The sequence below is a fragment of the Balaenoptera musculus genome, chromosome 13 (assembly GCF_009873245.2).
Source record: "Balaenoptera musculus isolate JJ_BM4_2016_0621 chromosome 13, mBalMus1.pri.v3, whole genome shotgun sequence".
In the NCBI taxonomy this organism is placed as follows: Eukaryota; Metazoa; Chordata; class Mammalia; order Artiodactyla; family Balaenopteridae; genus Balaenoptera; species Balaenoptera musculus.
The window spans coordinates 65,683,505-65,708,409 of record NC_045797.1 but is presented as its reverse complement, the minus strand read 5'-3'; the positions used below and the strand labels follow the sequence as shown (position 1 = coordinate 65,708,409).

Here is a 24,905-nt window from a genome sequence, read left to right as displayed (position 1 = left end):
CTGTATCCTCACCTGTGAAATGGGTATGTTAAAAATACCCGCTTCCCACTTCACAGAGCAGCTGCAGGAGACAGTAACTCAGGGAGGAAATGAACAGCATAAATGCTAGTCACAGACACTGGCATCTAAGCATGCAGTGCTTTCTTTCTGCAGATCAAGGCAGGGGAGGGGTGGATGGATTTTTGGGAATATAAAATAATGATGGGAAAATTATAAAAAAATTTTTTAAAATTTCAAGAGGAATAACTGAGACCAGAGAGAGAAAGCAGACAGAATTCTAGAGTAATTTAAGGGCAGACAGAGGCAAGGAATTCAGGTCTCTTAGCATCCACCCCCGGCTCCCACCTTGGCCTTTGGATGAGGGTGACACGTGGCTGGAGATAAGTCAGAAGCCTCAGGATTTGCGTTATGAGGCCTGGTTAATCCCACTGCCTCCTTTTCACAAATGACACTCATCAGGACTCCCTTTCTGGAACTTTCTAACATCTGGGAGAAATCGTTCTGGGCAGTCCTCTTGGCCAGGAAGCTGCGTGTGTCACGTACCAGCCATCGGCAGCCCCACCTGCAGGCCTGCTGTGGGTGACAGTGTGATGCAAAGACGAGGTCCTGGGCTTTGTTCCACCGCTGCCTGCTGGGCGACCCCGGGGAAGGCCACTCTCCCCCATTCTCCTCATCTATAAAATGGGGACCCACCCCCGAGGGATTGAGGGCATACGTGAAGTCCTGAGCTTAGGAAAGCGGGGGCACGGAACCCACCTCGCTCACCTCTTTGACCCTGTGCAGCAAGGGCTGGAGCCAGTCCCTGTTCACCTCACAGTGGCTGTCGAGAAAAGTCAGGGTGGTGCCCTGGGCAGCATCAGCACCCCGGATGCGGGACCGCACCAGACCTGCAGGAGGGACAATCGGCCGAGTGGGCGCCAGCGTCGCTCCATCGTCTGGGACCACACAGAGCACACGCCCAAACGCATCCCACCCCCACCCCCCCCCCCACCCCCACCCCCACCCCGGCCCCGCCCAGCAGCACAGACCCACCTTGCCGCTCGTTATTGCGTAAGCATTTCACCTTGGGTAGCTTGATGAGCTCTCTGCAGTCCTCGGCTGCAAAGACAAGAGGTCACGTGGATTGAGCGCCTGGGCGTGGAGGTGAGCCGGCGGAGTAGGTGAGGCAGCCCTGCCTGCCGTCCCCGCCCCCAACCGCGGTGCCCTGTCTTGATGCCAGGGTGTTTGTGGGCTTTGGAAGGGGCTGACTGACCACGGCTAGCAAAATACAACATGGCCCAGTCTGTGCAAAGTGGCCGCAAGGGGGCCACTTTGGAGCAGGTCAGTCACACAGTGGCACCTGCGTACTTGCTGGAACACTGCCAGATGGGAAATCTTGGCATGGTCACCTGGGGACATTTCTGCTTTTTACAGATCATTCAAAGCATGATTCAGAGTCCTATTCACTTACGAGGGGCCTGATAAAAAGCTGCTGGGAGGCCAGAGAATGGGTGAGACAAATTTTGGAGTTTCCTTTCAGTTCATGGACTCAATACAGGAGACCCTATTTGTTAGGGGATCCGTCCGGTGTATCCCGTCACCCAGAGCTGGTTCAGCTCTCCACCATGCAGGCAAATGTGCTGGGAAAGGCAAGAGACCCATCCTAGGCATTCACCCTGGGTCGCCCTGGCGTGCCTGCCTGCCCCAGCGCTGAGTGAGTCAGTGACGATCTCGGATTTGAAGCCAGGCAGCTGGCTCCAGAGGCCATGCTCTAACCACTAAGCTATTCTGCTTCTAAGTGAATCCCGCAGCATTCCCGTCTCCAGCCTCAGCGCCAGCTACCTCCCAGCAGGACGAGTGTCTCCCCAGCTCCAACCCCTTTCTCACTAGGGAAGGGAGATCAGATCACTGAGTTTCAGAACTCAAGTCCGATCTGATTACCCTGGATCTGGTGCACAACCCCCTTGTGCATGACTTCCAGGGTTCTGAGGCTGTGTCAGAGGTGTGGGTTTCCAGCCTTCCTACAGCAGACCCCAGTGTGGAAGTGGCTCCGACGCCCAGCTTCCAGCATCAGGGCTGGTGGGGAGAGACTCCACTCTCCTGGGACTCGGAGCTGTCCCCAGGGGCCATCACCTGCTTCCCCTGGTTTGTCACTGGGAAGAGGCGGTTCTGCCCGCACGTGGCCGACTGCCTGCAGCAGTGCTGGGGCTGGGATGACGGCTCTCGGAAGAGGCGCCAGCACTGTCCATTCCTGAAGTGTAACAGTGCTTCTGCGATGGTCGTGCCTGATCGTCAAACTGAACACACAGGGGTCTGAAACCTCCCACGTGCTTTTCTCGGGGAAAGTGGACTTGGATTGTGAATTTGGGTGGGACCAGGTTCTTGGACAGGATGACTAGGGGATGGTAATGACCAGTGGTTGGAAGGCTGGAAAGCAGCTGCTCACTGCGTCATGGCCAAGTGATGGGATGTCCCCAAAACCGAACCCCCCCTCCCCACGAGTCCTGCCGTGGGAACGAAAGGAAGAGGGTAGGTGGCCTCAGCTCAGGCTGGTGGATTATCAGAGTATACGAGTGACGAATCTCTAGTCATGGGCCCTGCTTCAGGGCTCGGGGTCTCTTTGAAGGTATGGGGTCTCTTCAAGTCCAGGAATGCAGGTTGGGGGCAGGGACACACATGCATACACACACCAACCCCATCAAGAATCTACTGAATTGATCTGGTTAGATCCTCAAAGACTCATGGCAGAGAACCCAAGACATTGTTTCTCAAACGTAAGGTTTATGTACTTCCTGAGCCCCGCCTGGACACTCAATGTCTTCCAACCTACTACAAACCCAGGCTTCTTCCACCCCCAGGGAACCAGTGGCCTCACCTCTGCTGGTTACACAGGGGCTGGGAACAGACATTTGTGTCCACAGCATAGGAGAGCGATGGTACTTACGGTCATTGCTGAAGTCATCGACTAATATGATTTCCTGGAGGAGATTCATAGGGGTGCGGTTTAATATGCTGTGAGATTGAAAGAGGAAAGATCATTATGACTTCCAGCGGCAAATACATGTATCAACCTGAGCTTTAAATAGACACCACTGCATTTGAAGAATAAAACTCAGAGCAACCGAAAAGCTTTGTCCAGCCAAACTGCTCACCTGTGAGCCACTGGGATACAACTCTGCTGTGTCTTAGTGAATATCACCACCACCCCCCTAGCACCCAGAGATCCACAGCCACCCTCAACGACCCTCCCTCTTCCCGAAATCCTGCATCACATCAATGACCAAGATGTGCTGGTTTTCCTTGAAAACTATCACTCAAATCACCTTCACCTCTTATACCTCCAACCTGATCCAACCTCTTTTGCCTGTTTTTTTTTCAGTAGCCTGACCTGTCAGGCCATCGTCCCGTGACCTCCAGAGTGAGCTTTCTGAAGCATAGATCTGATCTCTGATAGTGTGACTTTCCTCACTAATGCAAGTACATAGGTTGACAAAAGGCTCCCCACAATCTACGCCCCAAACACTCAGCATGCTTTTCAAGGCTTTTCCCAACCTGGAGCCAGCCCTCTTCCCAGCCTCCTCATGCCCAGTGCCTTTATCTGGAGACACCCTGCTTGTTACAACCGAGGCCCATTCTCCTACTGCTGCCACAGCGTGAAATGCCCCTCCTGTGCCACAAGGATCCATTCAAATGTCACTTCCCCTCTAGCGGCTTTCCAAGCCACTTAGTGAGAATGAACTGCTTCCTCCCCTGGGGTCCCTCAGCTGTTTGTATCTGAAGCTTCCTGTGGCTCTCACGCCAGCCTGACTCCAAGGGCTGGTTTTGTTGGCCCATCAAAATGGCCACCTCCCCGGCGGCAGGGGCCTTGTCAAGCTACTGTCTGTACTGCCAGAGTCCAGCTGGGCCTTGGCCCATGACCATGCACTCCAGGGATGTTTAGTGCACACCTACTATGTGCTGGGTGCTGGGTATATGATGAGGATCAAAGGAGATGTGAGTTCTGTGAGAAGCTTGTGGTCTAGGAGCTACTTACTACAGGCTGTGTAATCTTGGGCAGGTTACTTCACTGCTCTGTGCAGTAAAGTATTCCCATCTGTATAACAGGGATAATAATAGTACCTATCATTCACAGGGCTGTTGGGAGAATTAAAGGAGAATATTTCTAAAACATTTAGCACAGTGTCTGCTGATAACAGTGATAAAAAGTGTAGCAATTATTACTGTTTTGTGCATCAGTGGTGATTTTTGAATTGACTTCATTTCCTCTCCTGTGCTGTGGATCTGTACCCACAGGGCAAGGTTAGGTTTCTGTGTTCATTCTGGGTTTCAGGCCTGAGATGGCTGGATCCTGCTTCTCCTGAACACGCCAAACTGCATGGGTCCTCAGAAACATTCCGGGGCCACACCACCCACCGTGGGGCACCCAGCGCCCTGCGTGTACTGAGGACGGGGCTCAGATGGGCGCTGGTGGAGGCGTGTGCGCACCTGAGCCCTGCTTCTGGTGAGCTGTCCTTTCTAAGCAGGATGCAGAGACTTTCCAGGAGGAGAACTTCGCCTGGAGCTACTTTTATTTATGAAACCTTAGTTCTCACCATGGCAACTAGTGTGAGGGGGAGAGAGGAACCCCGACCCCAAGCCCTGAGCCCGCTGTTGGGAGGTGGGGACAGGGAGGGCACGAGGTGGTGGGAGGGAACCCTCGCCACAATCATCCGAAAGGAAACACACCAAACCCAACAACCAGCCCTCTAATCAGACAGGGATGGGGAGAGCGAGGCTGACAGAGAGGGAAAAGTTGCTGGAAGAATACCCTCTAATGAGGTTTGATTACGGCTGTAGCTTCTGCACGCGATCTCCCCAAATCCCTGCCGGCTCTTTGAAATTCAAGAGTTCTCTTCTGTGAACATCAAAAGGTAAATCGCGTGCAGCTCTGTGCTGGTTGAACTGAGAGATGATTAGCGAATAAAAAATGTCCAGGGTTTAAAAAAGAAAAAAAAAAAAAAAGAATGAAATCGTCAGCGGTAAGTGCTAATTACACCATTTCCTGGTGACACCTGGCTGGTTTTTGCTCCTCTAAACAGAGCAATTGGAGTGATGGTAAGGGCACCGAAAAAGTGACTGGGGGCTGGGAGGGCCTGAGATGGGCAGGTGCTCTGGGCGCCTGGGGTGGCTGGAGAAGGAGACAGGTCAAGTCCAGCCCAGGGGACCTGGCTCGGCCCAGATGGTCCCCCTGGGTCCTCTCTTCTTCACACCCCACCCTCATCCCCTGGACCCTGGTGGCTTCCATCTCCCTCCTTTGGTCTCACCAGTTCTCTGGCAGGACAGCTCACCAGTCCCTCCACAGCCAAGCCGACCCTCCCTTTCCTCCAGGGCCCGGCGTTTTCCTTGCTTCACCCCCACTGCACTGTTCTGCGCCCTTTCCTTTCACAGCCTCGCAGGGGACTGAGCGCTCGCCTCATGGGCGCATCGGGGTCACACTCGTCCTGGGAATTATCCTAGAAATGAGTCTTCTATCCACAGCTCGCTCTCTGCCAGAGGGCGGCTGCCAGCAGCGTCTACACCTTCTGCCCGCCGCGCCCTAACCATGGGGCCCCCGGAGCCCCCTGAGAGATGGCAGGTACAGCAGCGTGGGAGGCCGGGCAGCCTCTACCATCTACTACTATGCGATCCTGAGCAAGACACCGGGCAGGTCCCAGCCTTCATTTCCATCTGTAATTACATTTTCCTTGCAAAGGCAGGTGATGTTAGTACTTGACCTACTTCACAGGCTATTGTGTGTATGAAATGAGGAAATGTATTTGAAATTGCTTTGTGAACTGCACGGGGCTATAGACAGGCAGCGTTTATCAGACGTTCCATAAATACCAGTTGAATGAAGACCTGAGGCCGGTTGACAGTTGAGTTTAGTCGTTCTGGAGTCAGACCGACTTGGGTTCGAGTGCTGTGTCTGCGTATCTGCCATTCACTAGCCGGAGAGCTTCAGGAAGTGCCGAACTGTCAGCACAGCTGCCTCAGCCACAGAGGAGCTTAGCACCCTGCCTGGTGCCCGGCAGCTGCCCCCGGAACCTGAGGATTGATAATGATGATGACACCGGCTCTCAACGTGTGATCCCAGAACCAGCAGCGTCGGTATCACCTGGGGACCTCGTAGAAATGCAAAGTCTTGGGCCCCACTCTACACCTACTGAGTTGGAATATGTGGGGATGGGGCCCAAGAAACCATGTTTTAACGAGCCCTCCAGGGGATTCTGATGTCTGCTCAAGCTTGAGAGCCACAGCACCAGAACCCCGCTGCCTACCCGGGCTGGGGGTGCCTCATGGCACCTGCTGTCACCTCCCCAGGCTCACTCTGTACCAGGCGCTGTTCCAAGGCCTTTACCTACCTGAAGTCGTTCACTCCTCTCCACAATCATGTGAGGCAGTTATTACCAGTACTCCTTGTTTGGCAGAAAAGGAAACTGAGGCAGAGAGGTGAAGGAGGTGCCCAAGGTCACACAGCTGGTAAGGGCAGAGTGGGCAAATCTGGCCCCAGGGTCCAATTTCTTAACCACCTGAATCCGAGAGACTGCTCCTCTAAATCTAGGTTATTACCAAAAGCCACAGCAAGGAGAGTCAAGATATAAACTGGCCAGTCAGCATGCTCCAGAGCCCCCCTGGGAGGCAGGGGGCCAGAGGATGCTCCAAAAGAAGGGGGCGGCCCTGGGTCTCACATATACACAGGGTCTCGTGGCAACACCAGTCAAGATAAACCATTCTTCAGGGCTTTTCTCAGTCCTTAAGTGAGAAAAGTCCCCTAACTCATCAAGGCTGTGACTCTCTCTCCCTCCCCTCATCACCCACTGCATCGTGCCTCTGCCTGGCTCTGAGTGCCCCCATGTGTGCCTTCCCACACCCCCCATCCCCGGCTAATGCAGGAGCCTGGGCAGGGATGGGCAGAGGGACCAAGGCCTGGCCAGGCGCTGCATGGGAGGGACGAGAGGGCGACTCGGTCCTTCCCAGTTCCTCGAGCATCCTACCCTTGCCAGAGCCTGGCAGCAAAGCCATGAGAATTCTAGAAAGTTCAAGATGAAAAGACGCCTTAGAAAAGATCCTTTCATCACAACAAAAGTGAGATAGGAAGTGCTCTTCATTCAATTCTCTCTCAGTGGCTAGCGATTTATTTGTGCAACAGGATAGGGAGTAAGGGGGAGGTACGGATTCCCAAGGCAAATGACACCTGGCCACGGAATTTCCTAGAAGTAATCTTCTTGCCTCCACCCCTAAAATTCACTTCCGCCCTGCCTGCTAATGATGTTAACGCCTGTCTGGTCATACCTGGCTCTTGGGCCCTAATTCTGCTGTTTTCATGCATCACACTTGGGTCTGAGCCAGGGGCCTGGCTCACACTGAAGTTCCTGAGAGGCAGGAAAGAGGTCCTGAGCTCTCTCAGCAAAGCGCCCAGCAGAATTTGGGGTACAGTCTGGCACTTCATGGGGCCTTCTGAAGGGCATGGTGTTGATGATCCCCAAGTCCCCTTCAGAGTGCAGGGCACCAGGGCCTCAGGGGAAGCCCTCCGTCAGGCTGGCAGACAGAGGCACTGGGGCTGCACCCCTACTGCTCTCCACTTCCACCCAGGAAGTCAGAAACCCAAATCCTGACTCCTGTGCTTCCTAGCTCTGTGGACTTGGCCTCCGTTCACTACGTGCACCTGGACTTCACAAGGTCCGATGGGGCTCCAACTGAAGTGAGAGATAAAATGTGTTCTGTGGACCATTAAGCTCAGCATACATTTAACATGTTAATATTATTATCATAAAGTACCGTTATTACTATTATAAGGAGACGCAGGAGCAGCAGGACGAGAAGGAGAAATATGTCTTAGAGCTGAAAGGGGTGAGTCTGAGGGCAGCAGCTGAAGTGCCCCCGAGAACATAAACATAGTGTAAGGAAAGCGTGGGGGACCTGGGGTGCCCACATTATAATGGCCCCCAAATGTCCCAGGGTAATGTCTTCTTGTGGGAAATGTGATAGAACTTGAAACATGAAAGACCTTTCTATCACCATCTTTACAGATGTGGCTAATGACCTGTCCAAGGTCACAAGGCAAGGAAGTGGTAGGGTGGGGACTTGACCCAGGTCTTCAGACTCCAAGTGTGGTGCCCTTTCAGGTACCCCAGAGCCTCTTTTCTTTTGAGAGCTCACTAGCTGTGCAGATACAGGGATGGCTGCTCCGTGCCAGCACAGCCTCAGTCCTTTACCTGCATTAACCAAAGCAGCTCTAGGCCGTAGGACTAATTATTATGCCACAGGGAGGTTAGGTAAGACATGAAGAAGATACAGTCCTTACCCGTCAGGAGTTCATTGAGGATTACATCTGGGAAAAATGCATTAAGTGCTAGAGTAGAGATGTGCAGAGAAGTAGCCTAGAAGAAGGCCCTGATGGCGTGTGTGTGTGTGTGTGTGCGCGCGCGTGTGTGTGTGTGTGTGCGCGTGTTGAGGGGGATGGAGGTGCATGGCCTCAGAAGACTCCTCCAAGGAGGAGAAGAGGTCAGCCTGGAAGGCAAGGAGTCTCTCTCGGATGCTCTTGGCAGACCCGAGTTCTAATCCCAGACTGATGCTGGGGGTGGAGGATGTACTCAGCCTCTCGGGGCCCCGGCTTCCTCATCAGCTGTGAAAATGAGAACTCACGTTCTAGAGGCAGTCTACGCAGTGGTTAAGGACAAGTGCTCTGGGACCAAGTCCTCTATGACTTCCAGTGACCTTCTGTAAGTAACCCGATGCCTCTGGCCTCTATCTTTCCTCCTATATAATGGGATAATAGCCGCCCTCATAGGAGCGTGAGGAGTGACTACTAGTGGATGCGTGTGGAGTGTGCCGAACAGTGCCTGGCAGGTACTTAGAAACACTTGAACTGGTCCCCCTCCCCACGCGGGCAGACACGCCCTCGCCAAGTGCCAGCCTGGAAGGCTGACAGACGGGAAGGCTCTTACCTGCGGACGGTTCTGAGCAGGGTGGAGCGGGCCTCGTTGTGGAAGGTGATGATGATGCTGGTGGGAGGGAGGTCCGTGCAGTACCCCAGCAGGGTGCATCTGGGGAAGGCAAGGCAGCGGGACAAGAAGACCTTTAGAGACAAAGCAGATCTCAAGGGCTGGAACCGAGGGCATCACTGGTGTGGACAGATGCCTGGTGTCTGGTGGGGCCCCCTCCAGCTGCACAGCACTGTGTAAGACCCCAGGGCCTCACCTGGCCCTACGGGGGAGCCCAGGAAGCTCCGAGAATGATTAGAGCTGAATCTCCCACCACCTCGGGGGAACTTGGGCTTGGAGTCGAATTAAGCTGACGTACAGAACATAAATGCGGGATTTCCCGCTTGCCTGGGTTACAGCACATAGTTCCTGGTAGCCACATAAGCCCACCCCCGAGCCTTGGGCTCTGCTGCCCAGTCTGTGTCCATCCCAGCCTGCCAAGGCCTCACTGTGTTCTGGGCCAGCAGCTCCAGCCCACCACACCATGCTGACCCCTGACTGCCGGCCACACACACCGAAATCTGGCATATTTAAAGAGGCAGAGCCCTAAAACCCAGCACTCGCAGGAAAACCCCATCTTGAAAAAGCATTCACTTCCCCATGTCGAGGATCATTTTGTATGACAATTACATCTGGGGTAATATCAATTTAATACCTCACTGCAAGTGAAAATTGTAGCCCGCAGCCCGAAAATTACTATAATAATGGAAATAAACCCACCAAGTGAGGCTGGGGCCACCAGGGGCGATCCTGGGTAAATGCTGCCTCCTGTTTCTCGCTGTTCCAGGGGTATTAAACGAGGAAATAAATAACAGATGTTTGGTGAGTCAAACATTTCCTCTCCTCATTTTCTAATTTCTTCCTAGGCTTGGGGCTTTCTTGGGGCTTTTAACTTGGGGTCCAGAGACCCAAGGATGGACTTCAAGGAGACTGTGAGCCCCTGAACACTTTTTCCTACAAGAGCAAACCCTGAATAAGAGGACTTAACACAGACAAGGCAGGGCTGTTGTGCTCAGGACCTGAGCACAGACTGGGATGGGTCAGCCACGAGGAGCCAAGAATTGGGAAAGGAAGGCCGCAGGGGTAGAGACAGTGGAAAGGCTGGTCACGACCTTCAGGCCTGCTTGTGCTCCCCCTACAGAGACAACCTCTCACCACATCACGTCAGCACCACCTACTAATAAATCCCCACACCCTGAACCCACCTCTCCTTTCTAGTCCCCATGGGCCCGGCTCAGAGAGTCTTTACTCCTCTGGGGGATTCCTGCAGCAGTCTCCTGACCAGTCATCTTGCCTCCACCCTCTGCCCCTGCCAGTCATGTCCAGTCTACCCCAAAGCTCTGCCCAGGTCTTCCTCTGGTTTGAAGCCTTCAGTGGCTCCTGATATAGAAAAGTCCAAACTCCCTATCACAGCCTTCAAGACCTTCCACAATTGCAACTTCATATGCTGCCATAACTTTCTGTCACTGCTCTCACTATTACCTCTGCATGGAGCAGTGTCCGTTCTCTTTTCTCCACCTGATGAACTCCTACTCATCCTTCAAGACCCAGAGCAAATATCTCTTGTCTGCAAAGGCATTCCATACTCCCCCAGATAGGTAATGACCTGTCCTTTGTGCTCCCATAATTTTGTACATATCTCTCTCCTGGCACTTCTCAAGATGGACTATCTCCCCCACTTGACTATGAGTTCCTCTAGGGAAGGACCCTTGTCTATCTCCATGTCCCTAGAACAAGAGATAAGTATATCAGATGCCCATTCATGGAGAAAGAGAGAAAGAAATTCAGGAAATGCATTCTTAGGTCAGCTGATGACTTAGCCTTTTACGCTTTTAAAAGGGGAGGTAGCCAGCCTCCCAGATGGCTTCCAGTGATTCTCAACTACTGGTCCTATATAGTTCTGTCCCTCACTGAATCAGGGCTAGCTTATAGGACTAATAGAATATGATGGAAGGGAGAGTGTGTGACTTCTAAGGCTAAATCATAAAAGCACCGAAGACTCTGCCTTGGCCACTGGGAGGGAAGCCAGCTGCCATGCCGTGAGGACACTCAAGCAGCCCTGTGGAGTGAGGCTGACGTGTGTTGCAACTGAGGTCTCCTGCCCACAGCCGGCACCAACTTGCCAGACACAGGAATGAGCCCCCCTGGAAGTGGGTCCACCAGCTCTAGTCAAGCCTTCAGATGACGGCAGCTCTAGCAGCTCCAAGCCTGAACCGCCCAGCCAAGATGCTCTGAATTCCTACCTCACAGAGACCATAAGGACAATCAATGATTCCTGTTGTTCTAAGCCACTAAAGTTTGGGGGTGATTTGTTGTGCATTAAATAACCATTATAAAAGAGGAGGAAAATGCCTTGAAATGGCCCCTAGTGAGAAGAGGCCTTGAACTTGCCTACCTTTGGATTCAGACCTGAGTCTAAGCTGGGAGCAGTGGGGAGGGAGGAGGGCGGGGGGCTGGCAGAGGTGGACTTGGTGGGGGGGGGGTCCCTCGATTGGTGTGCTGCAGGGTCCATGGGGGGCAAGGAGGGGCTGGGAGGGACCCAGGCAGAGGGGTAGGCGGCAGTGAGCACGGTCAGCGCCGAAAGGAATGAGGGGGATGTCAGGGAGTGGAATGATAATCATGTCTCTTTATCGGAAGGTGATAAAGCAGAGAGCTTAGCAGAACCTCCCTGTCTCCATCAGAGACGGGGAGAGAAGACAGACGAGCAGGATGACTGAGAAGGCTGTGGCTGCCAGGGCTGCGCTGAGGGTCAGGCGTGGGCACTGCTCTGGAGACGGCGTCCCATTCCACACCCGGGGCGGCGATGGGATCCCAAATCCCACCTTTTACGAGGTAAGTTATTCGGGGGCAAGTTGGTGCAGGAGGTACTGGGAGTTACCCGCTTAGAGAGCTTTCGGGGACGGGGCTCCTCTTCCTGCCTTGGAGGCATCCAGCTGGGAGGCAGGTGTATGGCTGCACAGTGACGCAGCGGCACGTGGCACTGGGAGAGCAGAGGGAAGCGGACCTCCGCCCGGGGGCGGGGGCAGGCGGGGGGGGGGCGGTGAAGAAGGCTTCATGGAGGAGGAGGAGCTGGATCTCACAGGGTGAGATGGGGATGGATGGACACAAACAGGGTACAGCATCCCCGTCACAGCATGGTTCTGGACCCGCAGGCCGGATGCCCAGTGAGGCAGTTGGCAGAATACTGGCCCAGGGGTCTGGATACCGCTGACCAGCTGCGAGACGGTGGGTAAACCACCCACCTCTGCAGGCTGCTGTCTGCTCATCTGTAAAACAGAGCTTGGGCCCAAGGCTCTCCTGCTAAAGTTTCCCAGAGCATCAGTAATCAGAAGCTTTGATCGTAGCTGACATGCAATAAGCGTGGTTGATTTGAATGAAAGGTCGTGAAGGCCATTCTGCAGCTGAGGCTCAACTGTGTGGCTGGACATCCAAATTTACTTTTCTAAGACTCAGTATCTTCATCTGGAAAGTGGAGACAACAACTTTTAACTTGTAGATTTTTCCCCCTAAATTATTAATATGTTAGGTAATAATAGATGCTTGACAGATAGTGACTATCATTATTTTTAACATCACGCTTAAATCTGCAGACTCCTCCTCCCGCTGGGTGGAGCCAGATCTTGCACAGGCTGGAAAGGCATCCTTAGTGAGTGGTTCTGCCCTGTCTGACAGCGGGTGAGGGGCACCGGGAGGCAAGAGGCGGCAAAGAGAGCAAAGAGAGCATCAGTGTTAGAGAAAGAAACCTGGGCTGTGACGTCGACGGGAATCTTGGATCTGCTGAAAACTGGCTGTGTGCCCTTGGGCACGTCCTTTACCTTCTCTGAGCCTCAGTGTTGTCACCTGTAAAATGAGGACAAATACCTCCCTTTCAGGCTTGTTTGTGAAGAATGCAGAGAATACAGGCAAAACACGTGGTGTTTCATAGCTGCTGAGTCAATGGTGGTGAGAATTATCATTGTAATAATAATATTGCCTCCAGGCAACGTTCAATGCTTTTGGACTAGAACTACGAACTCAGAGTTCAGCCAAGGAAGGAAGGGGCTTGGAGATGACCTAGTCCAACCTCCTAAAGCGGGCAGAACTTGGCCCAACAGGCGTCCATTGGTGCCTGGGCTGCTTTGCTCCTGGGCCTCAGCCCCCGCCAGCCTCCTGCTCCTGCAGGATAAAGGGCAGGGGCTCTTCCTCGAGGCTGGGCAGAAATCCCATAAGCGCCCCTGTGTGCACAGCCCCAAGGGAGGGCGGGCCGGCAGGAGGCGGTGCATCACAGCTCTGAGGCACGGGCATCCCAGATCCCGGCTCCCGGCACTCAGCACTGCCTTCCTCCTGCCCCTGCTCTCAGCTCATGGTGCCTGGACTCATCCTCCGTCTCCTCGGACCCTCACAACAGCCTCTGAGAACCTCTACTCCACAGATGAGAACAACCGAGGCTCAGGATCTCACTCAAGCTCACACCCCTGGTGAGTGGCCGAGATGAGCTGCGTCCAGGTTCCGTGACTTCTAATGTGGTCGTTGTCCCTAGCGTCCACTGTGAACTCAACCTGGTTAAGGCACAGGAGCCCGAGGGGCTGGTTCTGGACGGGGCCCAGCTGCCCGAGCCCTGCGCATGAGCCACCTGCCCCTCAAGGCCCAGGGGGGGCTGCAGTCCCGCTTGGAGACGAGCCCTGGGCACTGGCAGCAACAAGGCCGAGGGGCCAGGAAAAATCCTTACAACAGGCCACTGTGAGGAGTCAGAATGTGCGTGGGCTTCCTGTGAGAGGATCTGAAAGATTCATCAAACAGCAAGATCTATTAGGGGCACCAGGGGAATGCAAAAACTGCCAACACTGAGATCTGGCGCCGGCAGATGGACGAGAAACATGTTTATAATTTATTAAAGATTCAGGGCTTTTACTGGAGAGAAGAGCTAGCGAGCAGGAAGGATGGGTGTGAGGGTGGAACCAGGAGGAAGGGCGTGACCACCACTGTGCGCAGAGACAGATGCCAGCCCCGGGCTGCTGTCCTGATTGCCACAGCAGCTCCTGAATAATGCGCGCTCCTCTGAGCTGATTCTCCACCTGTAGTTTCTTTTTTTTTTTTTAAATTATTTGCTTTATTTATTTATTTATTTTTAAAATTTTATTTATTTCTTTATTTATGGCTGTGTTGGGTCTTCGTTTCTGTGCGAGGGCTTTCTCTAGTTGCGGCAAGCGGGGGCCACTCTTCATCGCGGTGTGCAGGCCTCTCACTGTCGCGGCCTCTCTTGTTGCGGAGCACAGGCTCCAGACGCGCAGGCTCAGTAGTTGTGGCTCACGGGCCTAGTTGCTCCGTGGCACGTGGGATCTTCCCAGACCAGGGCTCGAACCCATGTCCCCTGCATTGGCAGGCAGATTCTCAACCACTGCGCCACCAGGGAAGCCCCGACTTTTCATTTTTTAAAGAAAGATTCAACTGACTTAATTTCTCCAAGTTCAGGTGGGTCTCACAGTGCTTCCTAACCATCCATTTCTTGAGTGTTCCGTGTCATTTACTGGCCGAGGATGCTTCCAGAGAGGTGTTCTGAGATGCTAACCCCTGGCACGGGGTCAGAGCTTCCTCTTCCATCTCTCCACCAGCTAATCACTGCTCGGCTGCCTACCCCGCCTCATCCCTGCACCTGAACAGGTGCCAAGCGGGGATGTTAGAAACACCCCAAGTGAGGACGGCTGTCAGTTATCACAGAACTGTTAATTCTGTGCACATGCCTTTTATTTTATTGCACAAGCTCATTAAACTGGCAGCAGCCCGTAAACAGAGTGTTATGATGATGATCGTCATCTCCATTTTAGCACTGGGCAGCAGGGAGGAAAGATGTGGTCATAAATTAGAAACATTTGGGATTTTATTCTCGAGGGTAAAAACAGGAGGGAGTGATGGAGAGGCAGACCCGATAACTTTGAAGCAGAGAGTAGAGCATAATAATTATTATCACTAAAATGTCCAGAACTGACAATGGCTCTGTGTCTAGGAGGCAAACTCTCGAAGGGGGTGGCTCTGGCATCCCAGCGGGAAGGCTGAGGGCAGTTAGAGAAAGGGGAAAGGTCACGCAAATATGCAGCATGACACAGTGGAAATCAAACAGGCCTGGGGTGGGACACACTGGGCCAACCCTTTGCCACTCGGGAGCTGGGAAGTGACTTCCTTGATGAAATTATCCACCTCAGGGAAGGTTTTTTTTTTTTAGCATCTTTATTGGAGTATAATTGCTTTACAATCAGGGAAGGTTTTTAAACGACTACTTAGTGACCCCTGCTGCCGGGCGCTGTCCTGAGCACCTCGCATATTTAAGGTTCACAGATAGCCCTGTGGGAGGGGGCACTGTTTAATGGATTCACTCAGGAGGAGACCGAGGCGCAGGGAGGTTAAGTAACTCACTGCAGCTGGTGAGCCCAGGCCTGCTGTACATCCTTGTCACCAAGCCACCACCTCTCCGTGCCAGCACCGTTCCAGGCATCAGGGTATCCATAGCTGCCGTCTGTCCCCCAGGTGTACTCTGGGCCCTGCACACCATGCGGACCCCTGGGCTCACACTCGATCACCACCACCAAGGAGCAGCTTCTACCAAGCTCTAGAACCCAGCAGGGAGGGACAGGCTGCCTGCCGTTCCTGGGTAGTGACAGGAAGACTGGGACACTGCTGGCTGAGCTGCCACAGGAACATCCTAACAGGGGCTCCCACTTATGCCCAGATGGAGCCTGAAAGGGTGGGCACAGGGTGATTTCAACGAGGCCCTGGGAGGCGCGTGAACCTGTTTTTAAGCAGAAAGCTGCAGTTTGTCCCTCCGATTCCCGCAGGTCCAGAGCCTGCTCCAGAGGCCAGACCAGACATAGAAAACGAAAGGGTTATCTTCTCCACATGTGCCATTTGCCTGAACTCTACAGCTGCAAAGGCCAAGGGAAATAGGCATAAGCTGTAAAGCGGGGGTAGGGCTAGTTTCCCGGGAGAGCACTGTCCCCAGGGGAGTGACAACCTGGATTCCCTGCAGGTGGGTGGGGCACAGCCTTTCCTTGCTCCCCGCTTCCGTCTCTGGGCCCCTGTGTCCTCCACTATAGCCCAGAAGAGGTCCCAGGGAGACCATGTCTCCTCCCCATTTTCCCGCCAGCAACACCCCCCCAAAGCTGACGTGTGTGAGGAAGAAAGGACGAGAGGGGAAAAGCTCTTGGCCCAGTGACCTTTCCAGAATGTCAGCTCCCTCAGGACAGGGACCAAGAACACCTACTACATTTCCCAGCTCAGTTCTATGCAAGGAAGCCTGCTGTCAGCTTGAGGAAAAGGAAGATGACCGAAAACTATAAAATGCCAAATCTGTAACTGACCTCTAGGTTCAAACTTGACTCTTTAGAAGAGAAAAACACGAGCAGTATAAAAAGTATGACAGCTGTAAAACCAGAAATTCCTTTTAATCTCATTTCATGGGCAACACTATACACTGTAAGGCATGAAATTTTTATTTCGGGTCAACTTCACTGGGATTTCACATGCAGATTAATTTGTTCATCCACATAAACATATACCGCTCCGACTTCTTGCCTCAAGTCACCCTCACTTAGTGTTATGGAAATCCTGCGTCTCGTAAAAGACACTTAAGATAACAGTGAGATCTGCTATTCCATGACACTGCTACATTTTGAATTGCTGAGCATGTTATTTTTTTTTTAAAGATTTTTTTTTGATGTGGACCATTTTTTTAAAGTCTTTATTGAATTTGTTACACTACTGCTTCTGTTTTATGTTTTGGTTTTTTGGCCACGAGGCATGTGGGATCTTAGCTCCCTGACCAGGGATCGAACCCGCACCCCCTGCGCTGGAAGGTGAAGTCTTAACCACTGGACCGCCAGGGAAGTCCCTGCTGAGCACGTTATTAAATTCTAGTATCCTGGGAACGGGATACGTGGGCCAGGGCAGGGAACTGAACTGCTTAGGAACTTGGTTGAGCTCTTGGTGGGCAGATGAAGGCCCCCAGCACCCACCTCCTTGTGTAATCTCTTAGCCTTGAGTGTGGACTAAACCTGGTGTCTTGCTTCTAAGGAACAGACTACAGCTAAAGTGATGGGATGTCACTTTTGTGATTAGGTCGCAAAAGACAGTGACTTCCATCTTTTTCGCGTGTATGTTTTGCTGAGGCAAGCTGCCATGACGGGGAGCCCCACATGGCAAAGCACTGAGAGTGGCCTCTGGTCCATAGCCTGTGAGGGACTGAATCCTGCCAACAATCATGTCAGTGAACTTGGAAGAGAGTCCCCCCCGAGACGTGCCCTGAGATGCCTGCAACCCCAGCTGACACCTTGAACACTGCCTGTGAGAGACCCTGAAGGAAAGGACGCACCTTGGCCATGCCTGAATTCCTGACCCACAGAAACTGTGAGATGATAAACATTATTTTAAGCCACTAAGTTTCATGGTAATTTGTTATGCAGCAACAGACAATGAATACAGGTACCCTTAGCTCCTGAAAACCCAAGTCCACCAGGATTTCTCACTGCCCTGGGGTCAAAGGTAAATTCTCTTGGGTACCTGGTGGAAGAGCTATGCAAAGGCATCACGATTCTCCCAGCACAGAGCTCCAGAGCTCCCACTGGACCCTTCATTCATGCTCTGTTGGCATCAAGATGTTGCTAGGTATAAGATTCCTATGGCCACAACGTACAGAGGGAAGTTCTTCAGGGATACCTTTGGGGTTTGTTCCAGTCTTTACAGATTCAGCTCCCTTAGGCCTTCTTAATATGAATCAAACACATAGAAAATTGTTGAGAGACTCTCTTCTCACTTCTCCCGTGGATGGTGCATAACTAGTACCCTTCCACACGCACAGAGGAGAAGTTAATTCATCTCATATAATGGATGTCATAGGGTTCTAAGGCTTGATTCACTTGCAGAAGTCCAGTAAAGAAAGGCTGACCTAGATGGTATCACAGACACCCCTCCATTCCATGAAGACGAGGCCATTTGGCAGAGCCCTTGGTCTCAGGCTGGGCCTATTTAGGCCAACAAATGCATTCCATGTACCAACCATCACCATGTTCTTGGTTGAATCTATCTGTCAGGCCAGCTCAGGGTCTGCAGTTCACCTCTTGCTCCTCGGAGAACCCTCTGGATTTCTTAGCTACCTACTTCCAGTAGCATCACATTTCTAAGAAAACCTACATCTTGACAATTCTAGGGCACTTCCACCATCATTATTAATTGCAGGCTCCGCAAGCTCATTTTCCTGGAGCTGTACCAATGCCCCAAGGGTTCTTTGCTGACACACTGCGAAGCTAACTGGAGAGGGGGGACACTAGGATGTAAGGGGCCATGTTGTCTGGAGGCCCCCAAAGGCTCAGTCTCTGCCGCTATTTCGCAGCCCAGAGTAGCTGGAAGACCTTCCCCTCTCTGGCTCCATACAAACTCCTGGGCTGCTGCAATACTGGGCCGGAATGGACCACAGAGCTCCTCTGGTTAGTCAGTCCCTACGTTGTGAGCTGCTGGACCGCATCTCCAGGAGAAGCCTATGCATGCTCTGAATAAAGTCTACAAGAGTCAAATAAACTTGGCACATGAGAAATACTGGAAGACTACTAGATTAACTTTTTGGTGATCCACCCATGCACACTAACATGTTAAAGGTTCTGAGACTTGCGCTAGCATCCTGTTTACCAAGCTTTGACCTCAAACCCTGCCCTAAAATCCTTCACATATCATGGGAACTCACATATTCACAGGATATATATATCGTATCAAGCCTACCACTTAACATCCTACCAAAAACAGAATTTTTTAACACACAGGTTTTAAAAGCATTGCTTCCAGCTCCCTGTATTTTTTGTTGTTGTTGTTGTTAATTAATAGCTACTTTATTTATTTATTTATTTATTTATTTATTTTTAGCTGTGTTGGGTCTTTGTTTCGTGCGAGGGCTTTCTCTAGTTGCGGCAAGCGGGGGCCACTCTTCATCACGGTGCGCGGGCCTCTCACTATAGCGGCCCCTCCCGTTGCGGGGCACAGGCTCCAGACGCGCAGGCTCAGCAGTTGTGGCTCACGGGCCCAGTTGCTCCGCGGCATGTGGGATCTTCCCAGACCAGGGCTCGAACCCGTGTCCCCCGCATTAGCAGGCAGATTCTCAACCACTGTGCCACCAGGGAAGCCCATCCCTCCTTTTTTAAAGATGTGCAAACTGAGACCCAGAACAGTGAGCAAATTGACCTGCCACGTTGACCCTGCTTGGCAGTGGCCAAGCTAAGACCTCCTAGTTCTTGGCTGTTGAACTTGCTACTTCCTTAAAGCACTCAGGCTTGGGGGGCCCTGTCAGATGGTTTAGAGAAGCCCCAGTCCACATAGGGTACTGGCCACCTCTGCTTTCCAGTGCCCTTTTACCCCCTCAAAATATTCCCACCAAGGTCCCTATTACTTCTCTATGTTGCTAAATCTAATGGAAAATTTTCAGTCTTTTCCTTGCTTGTCATCTCTGTAGTAGTTAATATTGAGGGTCATACATTTCATTAAATGTTTGGATCTTTGCCCTTGGCTTTGGTAGAATCACCCTAGCATGGTTCTCCTCTTCTTAGGCTGTTTCTTGGTTTTCCTTTTCTTTCCCTCCTCTGAAATTCTGGTGTTCCCCTCCAAAATTCTCTCCTAAGCCATTCTCCTCTCAATCTTCCTTCCCTCTAGATTATTTTACTCGTTTCAAAGCCTTCAATTTCCCATCTGTTTGCTAACGATCCCAACCCTCACCTTAATCTGATGAGCATCTTCTCTTGGATGTCCCCAAGAGATGACCTCCTCAGGTCACCCTCTGCCTCTCATACCTCGCCCAAGCCTGCCGACCCTTCCGTGTTCCCCAGCTCACCATCTACCATGTGCCCAAACCCAAGAGATATTCTCGAATCCTGCCTCTCCGTCCCTGACACCAGTCTCACTAAACCTAGTCCTATCAATCCTTCTTACTTATCTCTCCATCTGGCTGTTTCTCTCTATTCCCATCATATCTTTGCTGGATTACTGCAGCCACTTCCTAGCTGGCTTTATCCCCTTCCAATCTCTCCTGCATGCTGCAGCTAGAATGATCATTCCAAACTGCAAATTTTTAACAAGTTTCAACACTGCCCAGTGGCACACAAAATAAAGTTGAAACCCCTAATCACTGCTTACCATCCTCGGTGACCCGGCATCACCTGCGACTCCTCCCTTCACATCCTCCCACTTCCAGTCACGTTCTGCCTCACCGGCTCTTTCTCCCTCTGGACCTCAGCAGGCGCTGCCCTCCCTCCCACGTGTCTGAAAGGCACTCTCCTCTCTTCCAAGGCCTGGCTATTTTTTCCTCTTCTAATCCTGGCTTGGAAGGTACTTCCCCTCGGAAGCATTTCTTGATCTCCAAGTCTTTTCTGTTGTGCTCCCCTAGGACCCTGCACTCACCCCATCACTGTGGTTTATTACCAAGCACTGGGAACTCTCCATCTCTCCTGCTGACTCTTAGCTGCAATGAAGGCCAGGACTTTTTCGTAGTTAAAACCTCAGTCCCTGGCACGGCGACTAAACATAGTAGACGTACAATAAACATCTGAATAATGAGTGGATGAGTGAATGGGGGAGGAAGCAGGTGAGGCTTCCATGGGGGCAAAGCCAGAGGAGAAAACGTCCCTTGCCAAGTGACAGGTGGCACCAGCTCATGGAAGCTGCAGAGCTGTAAGCTGAGTGGCGTGCCTAGGTCAGTCACACAGAGGAGTCCAAACAAGTCACCAAAACTGAGAATGGTACCACGTGGGGAGAATGGGGAGCCTTGGGCTAAGGCTGTCCTGGGAGACTTCTGGGACAGTCATCTGGTGCCTGTGGACAGGTCTGACGCATTCTCTGTTGCACTGAAAATACTCAGCTATGTTTAAAAAGCTGGGATGTTCCCCTTGTTCACTGAAGTCCCAGAGATGAACAAGGCTTCCTTACGTGGGAGGGGAGAGACTGAATCCTAGCTGACAGGACTCCCAGACTATGACTCAGATGCTTTTCTCCCAGACCTGTGCTGTCCAATACGGTAGCCACGAGCTACCTGTGGCTATTGAGCATTTGAGATGTATCAGAATAGAGATATGCTGTAAGTGTGAAATACACACAAGATTTCAGACTGATAAAAAACGCAAGATACCTCATCAGTAATTTTTTTACCTTATTATATGTCAAAATGATAGTTTTGGGTGTATTGGGTTAAATAATACATATTATTAAAACTGATTTCACTTAAAAAATTTTAATTTTCAGGGACTTCCCTGGAGATCCAGTGGTTAAGACTTCGCCTTCCAATGCAGGGGGTACGGGTTCAATCCCTGGTTGGGGAGCTAGTATCCCACATGCCTCGTGGTCAAAAAACCAAAAAAACCATAAAAACAGAAGAAATATTGTAACAAATTCAATAAAGACTTTAAAAAATGGTCCACATAAAAAAAATTCTTTAAAAAAATTTACTTTTTAAAATGTGACTATTAGAAAAATTTAAATTACGTGCATGGCTTACATCTATTTCTATTAGACATCGTTGTCCTAGGTCATTACTGAACCTAGCTTGTATATAATCTAATTTAAAATTTCAACATTAGTGTCAGACAATAGTTTCTAGATATTGGGTTCTTTCATATAATAAAATGTAAAATAAAATTTTAAATGTAAAATAAAATTTTAAAAAATTGTAGAGAAGATTACGAGGTTTGCAACATTTTCTTTTGCAGCAAAATTATATTTTAAAACTCTCATCATCTAGCATCATTGTTATTTCATAAAAGAAAGGGTGTTTAAACACTCAAAAAGGCCACAACCTCAGAATCATTAAAAGCGTTATAAATTGTAAAATTAAACTTTAAGAAAATCTCCCTCAGCATCTCCCCTTTTCCCCAACTCCACAGATCAGATCTGCACTAATTCACCAAATGGCATCTGAAAGTACAGTTCAAGGGTTTGTCCCATAAATTGTGATGCACCTATGTCCACCCTCCACAGACAGCACGTATACTAAACGCAGAAGACAAGATATCTCCACACTCTGCTCTGGAAGCAGCAGCTCCAGCTCTGTTCTTGGTGCTGCTGATGCTATGACTTGGTATGATTTTTCCAGTCTCTAGCCCCAATGTATCTCCTCATGCACTTCTGCTGTCCAAGCTGTCACGCGCAATCTGGGCTCAGAACGCACACCTAACTTGGCGAATGCAGACGCCTCTGGCCACATTTAGACCTCCTAGAAATGACCATGGCTCCATTCTGCACCACTGTGTTTTTCCAGACAACTCAGCCCCTTTGAAGTGAGTGGAACACTGAGGTTTGGTGGAAACCACAGGGAAGTAACAGCGCCTTTTCTCCAGAAAGATCAGCTGCTCTCAGGAAGCTGCAAAGAGGCTTCTCTTGGGATGCTCCCAGGACCTGGGTTAGTTGGTACCAAGCACTACCCATATGGCAGCTGTGTGCCCGTGTGTGTGCATGTGTGTGTGCAGAGGAGAATGTTCTCAAAAGGCAAATGCAGAGTCTAGCCAGGACCAGGAAGTGTGGAGGTGGGCCAAGGCTTATTTTTGAAATGTTTCCTGAAAAAGATTCCTCAGTGTCTGAGACTAGGGCTCCTCCAAGTCTTATTTTAGTCCTGCTTGAATCACATTACACAATAGTAATAATAGATAACATTTACTGAATCCTATGTCTCAGGTATTCTTCCAAGAGCTATAAATCTGCACAATCATTCCCTGAGGTAGGTGCTCTGAGACCTCCTCGCTCGTCGTGGAGAACACTGTGAGGTCACAGTCAGTAAGCAGCAGAGTCTCGAGGTCACACCAGATGGTCTGGCTCCCAACTCAGCTCTCACACTCCACTAGAATGACCCTTGATGGTCAGCCAACACACTCGTTTGCAAAACTTTGTTTCATGTTGACCTTTCTCTCTGTCTTTGCTCTTGAAGTCTGCACGCTGGAAGGTTCTGGAAAGATGGAAAATCACAAGTCTGGGTGTCCCTCGCCTGCTAAGGAAGGATGTCTCCCCTTGATCTTCCCTGAGCTGTGTCCTGATACTTCTCAGACTTTCCAGCTAAAGGATCAGAGAAGAGTCATTCCCTTCCTTTACCTGAAGGGGGAAATGTTCCTCAAACTGAAGCAGCTGAGATAAGACCTGTAGCCTAGTGACTCCAGGCATGTGGTCAGACCCAGCACATTGAGCACCAGAATGGTCTGGTTGAGGGCCAAGCATCCAATGTCTCTTCTTCTCTAGGGGACTCATAACGGTGGGCCCCTGTGGAAGGTCTGAGCTGGGGAGATAAAAAGCCAAGACCTCCCATGCCCACCTGTACCCTTCTAGACTGTCGGCCCATCTCCGAGTCAGTCCTGTACCAAATTCTGCCTCCATCCCCTCTTTTTACTCTCATTTCCATCTGCCCAAGCCGGGCCCACCCCCTTGATCTGTGGGACTACAATGGCCTTCTGACTGCTCCTCATCTCATTCCTCCCCCCACCTTCCACATTAATCTTCCTAACACCCTGCTTCACACACGTAGCTCTCCCTACCTTCCGTAGTTACCTAAGCTAAACCTTGGCCACATCCCAAGGCCCCCACCATCGTGTTAACCCTTCAGCTCTGCCCCACGGTTCTCTTGCCTGAACCTTCTAGCCCTGCGAACCAGTCCATGCATCCTTGGTCATGCCTGAGCCATGACCTCCACACACCTCCCCATCCAGCCACCGTCCTTTCTAGGGCTGCCTCAGTGTAACTTTTGTGCAATGCTTAGCCTAGGTCAGCTCCTCCATTGCACTTCTCGTGGGCTCCCTGGCCTCCCTGCCCCTCCTGCATGGCTGTGCTATCTTCTCCGTGGGCAGCGGCCACGTTTCTACTTCTTAATGTTCCCGTGGGCCAGTTACTCAACCGACTGCAGTCACTTTCCTCATCTCTAAACCCAGGATCATAGCAAAGTTGTCATGAGGCTTAACTGAGAGAACATATGTAAGGTGCCTACCACATGTCAGGGGACTAGTTTGATCAATAATGTTGGCTGATTATGGTCCTGGATTTATGTGGTAACACAGAGAATTCTTTGTTGAGTGAAGGTCGTTTTAAGTTTCCCGTGATTTTTCTCCCTCTGTTCTGAGGATACATTCCCACGCCTCCACTTGCAAACCCGGATGTTTTCAGTAGATTGTCTGAGGATGAATCCAGTGGGGTGCTCTTTGAGTCCATCAGTCATCTGCTGATACTGATGAAGTGTCTGAGTGCCAGGCACCGTGTGGAGCTCTGCAGGGAGGTGCAAATGTAAGTCAGCATCCCTGCCCATGTCGCTCAAGGAGGGGAGAGGGAAAGCTTGAAACTCGGGGTAACGGGTGCTGCTCAGAGGTGAGCGAGTAGGAGGTGCCACCCTACTTAGCCTGAAGGGGCAAAATGTCTTCCTGGAGTGGGGACCCAACCAACCCGCGTTCCTGAAAGGTGAAAGAGCATCCCAAGCAGAGAGAGCAGCGAAGATGAGAAGGCATGAATGAACCCTTGTGCACAGTCAGGCAGCTGCAAGCCTGGGCTTGGCTGGGGTGGGCGTGCCTTCAGGGGCGGGGTGAGCTGGCAGCTTTGCAGGGTTTGGATGGGGAGCGATGCACCGGCATTTGGGATGCTCTCCATGGAGGAGGTGTGCAGGGTGGACCAGTGGGGGGGCCAGAGCCCAGTGGGAGGGCGGCTGAGCGCTGCTGTGGTCACCCAGGTAGAGGGGAGAGCTGTGAGCAGGGGCAGGGACCAGGAGCTATGTAGGAGGCAGACCCAACAAAGTGAGGGTGAGAGAGGAGGGGACGCCGAGGGTTTGGCTTGGGTCACAGGGTGAAGAGTGGGCTTGCCCTGAGATGGAGACATGAGAGCAGACTGGGTACTTGATGTCTCGACAGGCAGGCTCGGAGTAAGGAAAAAATGATGTGTCCATATAATGAATCAAGGGGAGAC

At 51.5% G+C, this 24,905-nt stretch overlaps 1 protein-coding gene across 1 annotated transcript in view; it reads right to left on the bottom strand.

Moving 5' to 3' along the window:
* GALNT14 (polypeptide N-acetylgalactosaminyltransferase 14) overlaps positions 1–24,905 on the bottom strand; it is a 215,444-nt gene that overhangs the window by 41,514 nt on the left and 149,025 nt on the right. Inside the window, 4 exon segments of the mRNA XM_036873409.1 lie at positions 766–887; positions 1,033–1,098; positions 2,924–2,991; positions 8,946–9,044. Of these exon segments, the coding sequence (XP_036729304.1) occupies positions 766–887; positions 1,033–1,098; positions 2,924–2,991; positions 8,946–9,044 (355 nt within the window).